General features: G+C 43.3%; 1 protein-coding gene across 1 annotated transcript in view; it reads left to right on the forward strand.

Moving 5' to 3' along the window:
• The window catches only part of PTPN5 (protein tyrosine phosphatase non-receptor type 5), a 542,249-nt gene that overhangs the window by 314,934 nt on the left and 212,641 nt on the right, over window positions 1-14,674 (forward strand). Inside the window, exon 5 of the mRNA XM_085644723.1 lies at window positions 3,005-3,240. Within this exon, the coding sequence (XP_085500849.1) occupies window positions 3,005-3,240 (236 nt within the window). The remainder of the gene's footprint in view (window positions 1-3,004; window positions 3,241-14,674) is intronic.

Raw genomic sequence — 14,674 nt, forward strand, 5'->3', positions numbered from 1 at the left:
AGAGATGGATCCTTATGTTTGGTAACTAATTCAGAGTGGAGGACGTATCCACCTCTAGAGCCCGTGTAGGGTTTCCCCTCTACACTCCCTAATCTTGTTATTATTAACTATTGCACAGAGCAGACAGGTGTACGTTAGGGCAATGTGTAAAGTATTTGTGCACTACCAAAACAATAATAAAATTGAAATGCAAAACGATGAAAAACCCAGACAAAATCAAAAATTAGAGTAGAATTTGGTAACCAAAATTACAACAAAAGTGTAATAAGGGGTACAATATATAATAATTTTTAAAGTTTCAAGTAAAAATAGTACCAAGAAGCACAAGGTGCCAATGATTGTTAATGGTCATGGTAGACAGGGACCTAGGCACATTTGACACTGACCGCGATGGAGCATGGGTCGGTTACACCAACCATAATTTTCCTGGTCAAAGATTTTACCTACTTACATTATTACTTTAAGTTCCAATTCACCACAGAAGTACACTTCCAAAGCCACCTAGGAACTTCATCAGGGGGGGACTTAGATACTCACAGGGTGTCAGGCAGAGGCTAAACAATGGGGTACAGTTTAGGTCCAGTTGTCACTGGTCAGCTGTGCAGTGCAAAGGGCTCTTGTAGCTTGTTGTGTCCCTGTAGCTTTAACAGGAGGTCAACCGTATCACCCTTGGAGTCCATGTCTTTGTCCTAGGTACAAGAGGGAGTGCAGGTCCAGTTTCCAATCTCCTCGCAAGTCTCAGACAGCAGATTGAGTCTTTTAGTCTCCTATCAGTTCTCAGGCAGCAGGTTCAATCCTTTTTTGATCTTTCATAGATCCAGGAGTGTTCTGAATTGGGTACCTGGATTTGCCTCATTCCCACCCATTAGCTCCTGCCAGGCTTTACTGACTCCTAGGCATGCCCTAACCAATGGCGTAAAAGTTCCCTGTGCCAACCCTACCAACTTTGGGCATTTTCAAGATTGCATAAATCTTCGACCACATTAAACTTAGGATCTGAAGGCTGGGAGTGTGTGTGGTGACTATACTATGGTAATCCTAGAGTCCTCCCACATCTAACACTAACATCAATTTTGAGACAGTAAAGGTACCCCAATAAACTCAGCCACAGAAATCAAGTAGAACAAAGCAGCGTTTTCCAACAGCCAGACAGTAGATAGACCCGATTGTTTCAGCATCCTGTCCTCGCCCTTTGAAATGCACCCCAGGTCTTAAAACCCCAGCAAACCTACCAGGCAGGATTTGGCACTCCAGCAGGATTTGACAGTGTAATGACAAAGAGAGGCTCATTGTGATTGCTGCTTGCCTGGCTAGGGAAGCAACGGAATAGCTCTGCCTAGGTGACAACTAAGATTTGTGTGTGACTGGGCAATTCTGTGAAGTGTTCCACAAGTGTTATATGTAAACCCCCAGCAGACTTCTCAAGCACTATTTGACGTTGTAACGACAAAATAATGCTCACAGCCCCAGCCAGCATAGTCTGTCCTGTTCAGAGGTGTCATCTCTGCCCATTCAAGGCAGCATATTGTGTGCTCCTTGGAGGCATTTCACACCCATTCACACGCTAATTACTGGCTGTCAGACATTGGAGAACAAATGCAAATAGGCCTCCAGAGGCTTTATGCAGGGAAAAGGTGCATTTTTCAAAGTACCTTTTCCTTAATATTTAGCAAACATACGATTTCACCCTTTAATTGAATTTATAATAACTATTAAAAATTGTTATTTAGTTATTTTCTAGCTGTTTCCTAACCACAAATAGCATTAATAAATGTAATAATGTTACTAAGAGTTTTCCTATGGAACAGTCAGTCTTGCTACAGTGAAAATAGCTTTCAGATTTTCTTTACTATAAGGACATGTTTATTTAAATCCATACATGTCCTACTTTTAATTACCATGCACACTGCCTTGGCGGCAATAAGGCCCTACATAGGGGTGACTTAAAAATATAAAAAGAAAGGTTTTGACCTATCAAAAGGGCTATTGTGACAGCTCGAATTTGCAGTTTAACACTGCAACAGCCAGGGTACAAATGGTAAGCCTGCAGTCATAATGTAGGTAGTGTATGGCTAATGGGTGCTGTAGTCCACTGGTGACAATCAACTTACAGGCCCTGGGTACCCTTTGAACGATATACTAGGAGCGACATGTAAGCTAAACATGCCAGTCTGGGGAATGCCAATTTCACCATGCTGAACGGGGGAGTACAGGCACTTTATTACTGGTTAGCAAGTGTAATGTTCACAGAGTTCCACAGCCAGCAAAAATATAGGGTTTAGTAAAAGGTAAAAAATCCCATTCATAATAGGTTTATGTATGCAATGCATAAATCCATCTTTGTACACTTCAGTGAAGTAAATGTCTGTACTTTGAAAGATTTGAAACACACAAACTTTAAAGCACATAAATAGTATTTAAGAGATAGTGTTTACCTCTCTTGGTCCGACACTCCAACATGACTGAAAGGAGTAACAGTGTGGGTGATATAACCACAGTGTGGGTGATATAACCACAAATGCAGACACACAAAAAAACTGAAGGAAATGGTTTAAGGAACTGATTCAGCATTCCCAGATACCACATGAAGATAATTATTTACTGCCAAATGGGGCAAGGTCATGACTCTTGCAATAACAGTGCATTGTGTGTAGCTTGTAGCCGACAATGCACGGGATTTTCTCTGGAATTCAACAGAAACGTCAATAGAGTCAGATGCATCACTATTGTACATGATAAAAAAAGCTGTCCCGGAATAAATCTTTTGTACTCCAGAGTACTGTAGACAGCCGAGGCCCTGCATGGAAAAGAAGGACTTAACAACAGGTAGCTTTGTGAACGCTCTGATTGTGAAGAGCTGATGCTGATTCTGTCAGTATTTAAGCTTCTTTTTAATGTATTTTAAATACGAGCAACCTTCTGCTAATATGTACCAAGCCCCTCTCGGCGGCAGTACTTCGTTTTCAACAGTGAATGAAATTTTCAAAACACCCATTTCTTTCAGACATGGTACCATCTCAGAGCTCACACGGAACCGGTGTTATCTCTGCGTGAAGACAGGCGGGAGTCTGTCAGCCGGCAGCCATCTTTCACCTACTCTGAGTGGACAGATGACAAGATGGAGGAGTTTATGGATTTTGAAACCATACCAGATACTCCGGTCTTTGACTGCCTCATGGATATCAGAGGAGACACCGAGCTAGGGGCTCTAACAGTCAAACAAGTCGGATTACAAGAAAGGTAGGAACCTAATGGTTTTATTGTCTGCTGGATTTATGTCCACCATGGAGCCATACGCTTTCTCTAGAATTGTGTGAAGCACAACAAAAGAATGCATGAATGAAAGTGCATGAATGAATGGATACTTTAATCATTGAAGTCTTATCTGCATTGTGCTATATGTTTTACACAGGTTACAAGGCCCTTGAGACACAGAGGGATTAGCTTGGTACTGATACAGAGTAAATAATAGAAAATGTGTGCTCACAACAACCACCGATTCAAAGCTTGGCCAACCAGGCTGGTCAGCAAAGCACTTTTAAAACACAAATCTTACTGTTTGGGTAAGGTAAGACAGAAGATTCCAGAGCCATGGCCTAGGCACAGTACAGACATGCGTGGGCATGCACATATGATCCCAGACTGAATTTATATCGGCTGTTACTGACCGGAATTTGTATACAAAAAGAACTATGGGCAGAAAACATGGCAAGGTTGATGTATGCAGAAAGATGTTTCAAATCGCATTCTTTTATTCTTTGGGAGCAAAGTTAGGGCCTGATATATAGTTGTCAAAAAGGGTCCTCTGTTGCAACAGTGACAGAGTTCCCTCGCTGACAAACTGAAGGTCCGTCTGCCTAATTTTGAGGTTGGCAGACCTTTAGTATGTGGACAGCAGAGACTACTTCGGCTCCATCACCAACATACGCCTCCGACGTCTCTACAGAGTAAGGGCCATTGGAGGTTTACCCACTTGTCGACCCACCGAATTTAGAGTGAGCGGACAAATGACCAGTTTTCACTGTCTGTCCCTGGACTGGGGTAAGGGACAGTGAAAGCTGTACAATGACATCCACGCCATTGGAGAAAACTTCCATCGTGAGGAGATTATTGTTTTACTTTTATTTTCAAAACCGAACATTTCAGCATGGCGTCATCATGTTGACAGAGCTGACCATCAAACTCTCAATGCGTTTACTGGAACTGCTGTGACAGCGGAACCTGTAAATGCAAGTAATGTCCTTTGGGCTGGCAGATAACTCAAAATTTGGCAGGCGGGTATTCCCTCAGAGTGAAAGAGTACTTTACTCCGTCAACCTGATGGAGTAAATACCCATCCACCAAACTCTAAATCAGGCCCTGATTGAAAAAACCTAAATGTCGGTGCATTAAAATAATTTTGAATAAACAATGTTTGTATTCTATATGCGTCTTTCAAGAAGCTGGTTTGCCCGTCTCTCTGTTCACTCCCTAAGCTGTATTACCGAAAGTGCCCTGGGCCTGGCCCTTCTGTAATACTGACAGTGCTGGTGCACGTGTAGTCACATTATGGACGATAGTGCAAAGGCAAAGAAGCTGTCAGGAGAAGCACTGAAAATGCACTACAAAAAGGTGGTGCAATGTCAGTGTGCCCCCTGAGGCAGCCCTCTGGAGGGGATAAAGAGGATCCTGTGGACCACCCATACATCCCCCTGCAGGTGGCTGCAGTAACTGACTGCACCTGCCTGCACAGAGATCTCTAATTCCTCCATCAAAATACAAAATTGGTGTGATACTCTCTGGTAATCTTTGGAGAGAAATCCCTCCTATGCTGATTTGCGTGATCCTGTCATCCTAGTGCTAGAGTCCCAACGAAAGTGTGGGCAATTCCATGAATCGGAAGAGGTAGGCTCACTCACGTAATGTGACATGCTTAATCATTTGCCATCTCATCCCACCCTGGTGAGAAGGTACTACCACGGCGGACTCGACACCAGGTGGGGGCTGACCTGGGAGAGTTCTTAGAAATAATTTTTTTCTCTGGATAAAATACTTGGATCCAGTGCAATGTCTAAAAAAACCTTAGCCTATACCATAAATAATCCTTTATTCAGGTGGTATCTTAGGCTTCACTAAAATGCCAAACGGTAATCTCAGAGGACGTAATGGATTACTATGACCCTTACATACCCTTGAGTTTTCAGGCCAACATGTTTCTGCCCTTATCTTTAAAAGCCTAAATAAGGTTTCAACAAACAAATGATGGACGGAATGCTGACAATGCATACATTCTCCCCCAGTCAAGAGATCTGGGTTAAATCCATCGTTCTTTTGCCCACTACACCAGCCCAGTTTAGACATGGCCATATGCAAATCAGTCTTGACCCTGTGCCTCATGGGAACAGTCCAGCCCGAACTGCCAAGCCATGTCTTCGCTGGACCAGAATCAAGCATCCTAGGACCGGTTTCTGGCTATCAGCCGTCATCAGCCAGGATAGCTTGACTCCAGTGGCGTAGTGAGCACGGGTCCCACGTCTGGGAATACCCATCCCACTTAGGGCGAAAAGCGTTACAACAAACAAATGATGGACGGAATGCTGACAATGCATACATTCTCCCCCAGTCAAGAGATCTGGGTTAAATCCATCGTTCTTTTGCCCACTACACCACCCCAGTTTAGACATGGCCATATGCAAATCAGTCTTGACCCTGTGCCTCATGGGAACAGTCCAGCCCGAACTGCCAAGCCATGTCTTCCCTGGACCAGAATCAAGCATCCTAGGACCGGTTTCTGGCTATCAGCCGTCATCAGCCAGGATAGCTTGACTCCAGTGGCGTAGTGAGCACGGGTCCCACGTCTGGGAATACCCATCCCACTTAGGGCGAAAAGCGTTACAACAAACAAATGATGGACGGAATGCTGACAATGCATACATTCTCCCCCAGTCAAGAGATCTGGGTTAAATCCATCGTTCTTTTGCCCACTACACCACCCCAGTTTAGACATGGCCATATGCAAATCAGTCTTGACCCTGTGCCTCATGGGAACAGTCCAGCCCGAACTGCCAAGCCATGTCTTCCCTGGACCAGAATCAAGCATCCTAGGACTTAACCCAGATCTCTTGACTGGGGGAGAATGTATGCATTGTCAGCATTTCGTCCATCATTTGTTTGTTGTAAATAAGGTTTCAGGCACTCATCAGGGCTGGGAATATGTATCCCTAGACTTAAAACTACAGTGATGGGTACTGGCAAAGTATTGGAGAGGACCTACCTCTATTTATGCAATCACCAAGAATTGATACCTAGTGACAGGGGGCCTTTTTGCCTCATGGACTGTTCTGGGTGGGTGTCTCCTGTAGTCACACTATATTCAAGGCAGAGCGCCTGCCTCGATCCTACGGTACTGCAGGAAAACAGCCGACTAGCACCAGTCTGCTGTTTTCCTAGTATACTCTAATGTATACTGTGCTCCAGAAGAAGGCTACTCTGCTCCCATGGAATAAATGCAGGAGTGGATCTGGTTGGTAGAGAGGATAACGATGTGTGACTGCTCTACCCACTTTGTTACAAATCTCATTCCTCCTCCTGTAAGCTTTAGTGTGACAGCATACAGCCGCAAGTCCTTGGTCAACTGATGCAAACGTTATGCTTGTCGTTACTAGGGATAAACTCTGCCTACAACCTGAATCCAGCACTATGCCTTGCTCAGGAGTCACCGAAGAGCAGACCTGTGCAGAAGAGTCATACTTATCATCATAATCATTCCTCCACCACTATGGCAGTGTCCCCAACCTGTGTCCCACATTATGCCTTCCTCAGGAGCCACCGGAGTGCAGACCGGTACAGGAGTCATACTTATTGTCATAATCATTCCCCTACCACTGTGCCACTGTTGCAAAGCATTTTGTGAGTAGGTATGGAGTAAGACGGGAATATATGGAGAGGATTGATTAACAATCTCCATGTCGGTTACCAGCACATCCCCCAAGTACTGCCTAAATGACATTGGAAAGGAGTCCTAGCAGCTTTTATGTTCTCAATTTCACATTGCTACATTACTTTGTGTGCAAGACCTTGTCAGATCACCTAGTTTGATTGCACAAACATTTTAGTTTGAAATATCACCTCATCCTTTTCCAAAAGAAATGAAGGATCAATGTAAGTCGACCTGCATGTGTGCGTTTATCATGAAATGTGGATCTGCAAGAGAAATAACTAACATGTGACTGTTTTCTGTATCAAGGGTGCCAAGAAACACTCAGGTTGTCGAGTTTGCAATATACACATATTGGAGAAATGAACATATCCCATCTGACTCGAGGTGGTGGATTTGGTCCTTTGAGGAATAAGCCAGTAGGCTTATGGGAGGTGGAATTGAGAGACACCTATGAATGGCTAGGACTTTTGCTTTAGTACTACTGAGCTTTAATAATGTGTATTTCATCGAATTCTAGATATCTCAGATACAAGCTCAAGGTTTTGTTTCTAATGCCAGATCTAATTATATCCATAGCTTCACAGGGCATCTGGCATAGTACTGAGGTGTCATATGAGAAGAGGGGCTCTAAATAATATCTTTGGGGAATGTATGACTTTACAACGCATACATTTACAACACATGCCGTTACAATGCAGTTTTTACATCGCAACATCCTTTACAAAGCATTCTTTTACATCGTATGCCATTACATCGCATTTTCAGAAATTACTATTCTAACTCCAGTGAGTGCAACAGTAGGGTAAGTGTTGTATAGTGTAAGGGTACTATGCGTTGTAATGGTATGCATTGTAATGACTTGCGATGTAATGCCTGCGTTGTAGTGACATGCGTTGTAATGACATGCATTGTAGTTACATGCGATGTAAAGGATGTTGCGATGTAATGACTGCTATGTAAAGGTAGTGTGATGTAATGACTGCATTGTAAAGGTTGTTTCCCATCTTTGGGACCTATTAATGTGGGAAATTGCAGTTAGTTTCAGGTGTTTTTTTCTAATAGATTCACCGGCTTCAAGCGCTTGAACAACACCAGACAGTCTAAGCTTTTATGTACTAATAATATATTTAATAACAGGAAAGCGAGTAAGCTGCAAGCATTCATGGTCCATACTGAATTGCAGATCAGTCCCTGTTAGATAGGGGCAATGCTGAAATGTGTCTAGGATTCCTATAGGCTCATAGTGAGATTGGAGACACTTCTGTCCTTGGAGCATTTACCTGAAAAGGTGAGCAGAACAGGCCTAACACTTTATTGGGTGCCTTGGTAAGTATGTATTGTTCTGAACAGAGATCCAGCCTTAAAAGTTCTCAGGTACTGTGTCAATAGTAAAGGAATTTTTTCACGTTATCTTGAATGGTGTGCACAATATTTGTTCTTACATTTGAAGATAAAGCTGATATCCAGACATAAAAATTATGTATTGGGGGAAATATTTCTGGTTGGCCCAGTTCAAGAGATTTACCTTTGGAACAAAAAAGAAAAGTTAGAAAGTTGTGAGAAATTTAGGTTGGAATGGTGAAAACAATGTGCAGTTCTCTTCCTTTTTTTTTTTTTTTTTTTTTTCTCGATTCAGCAGCACAATTCATTATTTACAGACCATTGTTTTTAGCAGAAAAAACTAAAAATAAACATAAGCATACATAAAAATGAAATACAACAATACACTAAAACCAAAAAAAAAAAAAGCATTATTAAATTCATCGTATCATATCATTGCTGTATCCAGGTTCTAATCGGTTCCCAAATGGCAGCCCCCAACTTTTTCTTTGTAATCCCTTTCAATTTGTATAATGCCCATTCCATATTATATATAGCGATAAGTTTTGCTCTCCAGCTTGTGAAGACAGGTGGCTCTGAATCCAACCACTGAGATGTTATACAAGACCGCAAAACTGACATACAGATAAATTTAAATCCTCTATCCGATATCGACTGCCTACCCATATCAGGACTGAATTCTATTCCAAACAGAACCAGAGAGGGTGTAATAGATATTGGTATTCCCAGAGATTGCAACAGGAACCATTCAATATCCAACAGTAGTGGCTGTAAGGCAGGACAGGAGTAAAACATATGTAATGAGTCTGCTGCGTAGAGTCCACACCTTGAACAATTAGCTCCCTTACCAGCCTTCCATTTTGCTATCCTTCCTGGCGTATAATATAAATTAAACGTGGCCATATACGATTGACTTCTAAGACTACCAGAAAGCAAGATAGAGCTAGCCGTTCGCATTACTAGTTGTAAGTCCAAATTGACGATCGACACTTTCTCCTCCCATATTGCCTCCTGTCTTCCTAGGTCGTCAGTTTGTTTTAACATAAGCTCTGCATATAATTGCCCTATTTTGCATTTTCCTTTTATTAAATCCAAGACATGAATTTGTAATGGGTAACATTTTCCCCCCGCAATTGCTACCTGTAGAGCACTTCTTAATTGCAGATACTTAAAGAAATCCGCTTTTCCAACCCCACATCTACATTGTAGAGTTGAAAAAGATACGATCTTGCCCTGCTCCAGCAAATCACCAACTAGCCTGATACCCAGGTGTAACCACCTACGCATAACGGAGTCCTGAAACACCACATAAGATAAGACTGAAGAATCTAATGGTGTATACCATATAATACAAGGAATAGAGAACAATTTTCGAAATCTCTTCCAAACTGCATAGGCCGCCTGAATAATTTTAAACCTAGTCTTTTTATAGTAGCTTGGCTCTAATACTTTTAAGAGTAACCCTTGTGCTGAATTACCCAAACACCACTCATAGATAGATGGAGAGAAGGCAGAGTCCAACACCATCATCCTACCCCAAATCAAAACACCCATTAATTGAAACAACGAGGCTGAATAATACAAATAAAAATGTGGGATAGCCAAACCTCCTCGTTCCAATGGCAAATATAACCACTTCATTGCCCTTCTAGAGCGGTGGTATCCCCAGAGAAATCGTGAACACATCCGTTCTATTCTGTCAAATAATTCTTTTGGGAAGAGGATAGGGATAGCCCTAAACAGATACAACAATTTTGGAAAAATAGACATTTTCAGGACATTAGCCCTTCCATATAGGGAAAGATGCAATCGATTAATTCTCTCCAGGATTTTATCAGAGGAAGCCAGTATCGGCTCTACATTCATACCCGGAATATTTTGAATTTTAGATGAAACAATTATTCCCAAATACGTAGCCTCGATGGCCACGCCCACCCCTAGGTCCACTGGATAACCAACTTCTGAGTGTAATACTTGAGTCTTCCCCAAGTTTAATTTATAGCCGGATACTATTCCGAAATCTCGAGTAATAGTCTCAATTCTAGGCATAGCACCGCTTATATCAGATGACAATACCGCAAGATCGTCGGCATATGCTAGAACTTTAACTGAGTATAAGCCTGAAATTACCGGTGAGATTGCCGGGTCCGACTCTAGCATTGCAATGAGGGGATCGATAAACAGAGCAAACAGAAGCGGTGAACAGGGGCAACCCTGCCGTGTGCCTCTACTGATCGAAAAAGTCTGTGTCTCCTCCCCTCCCAATCGAACCCTTGCACTCGGAGTTAAATACATTGACTGTATTGCCCTTATATATCTACTAGGAAACAGCTTCCATCTCATTACGGCCCATAAGAACTCCCAGGAGACCCTGTCAAATGCTTTTTCAGCATCCAACAGGGCCACCCCCACGGAGGCATTCGTTGCCTGAGCCCAGTCAAATATCGTAATGAGTCGCCTAACATGGTCCGTGGTCCCCCTCCCAGCTATAAAACCGTGTTGTTGTAACGAGACAAGGGGGCTAACCACGTCTCCCAATCTCGTTGCCAGACACTTCGAGTAGATCTTATTATCAGCATTGATTAATGAAATCGGTCTATACGATGATAGCTCCTGAGGATCCTTTCCCTTTTTTTTAAAAACTACTATTATAGTTTGTGACCAAGAGGCCGGAGGAATCCCAGCAAATGCTAATTGAAAAACTAAAGTCATTATCCTCTCTAATTCCCTCTTAAATTTTACGTAAAACTCCAAGGGGATTGAATCTGATCCCATAGCCTTCCCTACTGCTAATGACCTCATTGCCTTTTCGATCTCCTCTGCAGAGAGCTCCTCCGTTAGTGCTCCTCTATCCTGTTCCTTTACCCCCACACAGGCCAGTCCTGCTAAGTACCTCTCAGCACTTGCGACTGATTCGGATGTATATAGTTTTTCATAATACTTTTTGAAAGCGTCCTGGACAAGGGAAGGAGTCTCCACCATATTTCCCTCAGGATCCTTAATCTTATCAATCCTAGATTCCACCTCCCTTTGGCGTAATCTATTGGCAAGAACCTTACCAACCTTTTCCCCATACTCATAAAGCTCTCTCCTATGTATTTGATAGCTAGCAGCCGCCACATCTGCATAGCCCTGATAGATTTTTGCCCGACAGGCTGCCACCTCTGCTTGAACCTCCTTTACCCCCCCACCAGTCTTTATCTGTTGCACCAATTTTTGCTCCAGGCGAGAAAGAGTCGCTAAATCATCTAAAGCCTTTAGGCGCTCCACCTTACGCTTCCTTGCAGCAAATCTTAAAGTCTCACCTCTTATCCCTGCCTTCAGCGCATCCCATACAATATCAATCCTTGCCGACCCTAGGTTCGTCTGGACAAATTCGGGAATCCATTTTGCCATCCAGATACAGTAATCCTCACTAAACAGGAGCTTTCTATCAAATGTCCATTTTTTAGACCTGACCACTAGACCCGAAAGTTCGAACTCCAAGACTACCGGATTGTGATCTGATATAATTTTAGGAAGTATCCTAATTGAAGCCCTCTGTAAAACATCACTAGAAACCAAGAAATAATCTAACCGTGCCATTTTCACATGTGGGGCAGAGAAATACGTAAAACCATCCTGACCCGCATTGAGTTCTGCCCATACATCATATAACCCTTGATCCTGGACCAGCGCCTGCAGACTCTTAAATCCTCGCGGCTTCCTGCCAGTATACACCTCGGCTACCCTTAAATTCACCTGTGAAGGGAGATGAATATTTAAGTCGCCACATACGATCATGGGATGTGGAAAAAAAGATAATTCTGTATTTATCAATTGAAAAACGTCTGGGTCATCCATATTTGGAGCATATACAGAACATAATGAAATAACTTGCTGCGAAACCTGCGCCTCTATCATTACCCAACGTCCCAAATTATCAACTTTATACTTCTTTATTTCAATTAATCCTTTTTTAGCAAGAACCGCAACTCCCTTAACATTAACCGTCTGCGTGGTGCAGGCCAAAAGCTCCATCCCCAAGGAGCTGAGCCATACCCTGTTTGCCCATGCTATATGTGTCTCCTGCAAGAATAAAAGGTCCCATGAGCTTGAATATATAATTCTGGACAACACCCTTCTTTTCCCAGGGTCATTTAACCCACAGATGTTAAGTGAGCAGCAGATTAGTTTCCTCATCTCATATCCTTATCGATTTCAATGCCCAGGAGAAAAAAAAAAAAAAAAGAAAAACCCTACCATTATACAATCTGCCCCACCAAGCAAAAGATTTTTTCCTACATGGCATACAATACCTAGTACTTCCAACTTCCAACATAATTAATACATTTGATACAGCAAATCTCCTTTTACAAAGCAAGTCTGTGTTTAATCCTGACATATGTAAACCTATACATTTTAACTGAGACGGTCTGATAAAGACTATACAGAATAATGTTTACACTTGCTGCTGAACCCGTTAACCCCCCCCTCACCCCCCCTCCCCCCCCACTCCCCCACCCTCCATCCCCCCTCCACCCACCACCACCCATATGGAGCATTGGGAATTCCTTCCCTTAGTGATGACAAAGCTCGGTGCCCAACCACCACCTCCCACCTGTCACCTTCAACAGGAAAACAACACAACCTTGTCCGACCAGCCACCAAAGCCCTATAGCCCAGGGGTACAAAATGAAAAAGAGGAGCTCAATATCCCCATTTTTTTTTTTTAATTGTACTTTTTTTTCCCCCTTTTTTCCGGCTACCCTACTCTACTCACTAACCCTTCAAACATAGCCTCCAAGCTATACTGATGACCCTAAAGGAGCTACCTCTCACAATCCCTAATGGCATACAGCCATGAGAGCTATCCCTATCAATTACTCACATTGACTGAAGATACTCTTTCGCTTTTATCTCCGATGTAAAAAACTGGGTCTGGCCAGCCTTCACAACCTTGAGTTTAGCCGGATTCTGCAGAAATACCTGAGCACCCTTAGCCTGGAACTCTGGAATAAGCTGCCTAAGCCTCCATCGCTGCCCAACCGTCTCCTGGCAGAAATCCGGGCGGACAAAGAACTCACACCCCTTAGCACTTCGCTTTTTGTTTGGCCGTGCTAAATCATAGAGCTCCTCTCTCGCTCTAAAATTACAAAGTGATATCAAGATAGCCCTGGGAAATTCCGAGCTCTGGCCCCTTTTTTGCACGAACGGAAATCTATGTGCCCTTTGGACTTCCTTTTGCCACTCCCAGTGCCCCAGCTCCGGGAATGCCTCTGAGAGCAGCTCCACCATAAACCGTAATGGGTCTGCTCCCTCTTTCCCCTCTGGCACACCCAGAACTCTTAGATTGTTACGTCTTGACCTATTTTCAAGGTCGGTAATTTTCCAATGAAGCTCATCCCTATAAGTTTTGAGTGAGCCTGTAGTCTCCTTCTGAGCACATAGTTCATCTTCCAGTGTGGAAATCCTTGTTTCGGCCTCATCCATCCTTGTGACCACCTCAGAACAGGTTTTGGCCACCCGTCTCACAGTGTTCTGTAGTCGCTTACATGCATTTTGGGTGCGTAAAAGACCAGCCTGTGTCTCCGCTCTGTGAGTCATAATCAGGTCGTAAATTGTGGCGAGCGTGATCTCCTCTGGGGCTGGTACCACTACTGGTGCTAAGTCAGCACTCCGCACTGGTTGATCCTGTGGGGTAATTCCAGCCGATACGGCAGAGGCGGAGGCAGCATAATTAGGAGAGTTCTGTTCGTCCCAGGCAGAAGAGGTTCTCTTCCTGATGCAACTAAAATTATTTTTAAACTAAAATGACATTTCTTTAAGTGAGGTTTCAGAATTGACACCCTATGATGTTAGGAAGGGTTTGTGTGTATGCTCCTTCGCTACTTTAAAATCCAGACTGCTTATAAGCACAATTAACAGTTACGGGTACCAGGCCCACAGGACGACTTAGAAGTAACCACTTTCAATCACTCTGGTGGTGGGCTCGACTATGAGTTCCTATGATACCTCTTGCTGTCCCAATTTAATGCAATATCATTGCTACCTTTGGCTACAGGTAGTGGTAGACATGGCAAGGTCACTTCATGTGTCAGAGAGGGCATGAGGTGAACTATAGGTGTGCTATACCACAGGTAAGGGGAATGGGCACAACGTTTTTGGGAAAGGTGATCTTCTGAATTCACTGGAATCTAGTGTTGAGAGCTCGCCATACTGTTGTGTGATGAGCAAGTAGACACCAGTGACGGCTCCTCAGTTGTGGTGGAGGAGCGTCGCCCCACTGCTTGCAGCCAGCAGAGGCAAACATGAAAAATTAAATGATAATAAACCTATTTTATTATCATTTTATTTTTCACAGAGCCAGCCGAGTCTAAGAGCAGGGGCAGGTTCACCACGATGAGAACCAGCAGCAGGGAGAAGAAGTGGTGG

Source organism: Triturus cristatus, chromosome 3_1, assembly GCF_964204655.1.
Source record: "Triturus cristatus chromosome 3_1, aTriCri1.1, whole genome shotgun sequence".
NCBI lineage: Eukaryota > Metazoa > Chordata > Amphibia > Caudata > Salamandridae > Triturus > Triturus cristatus.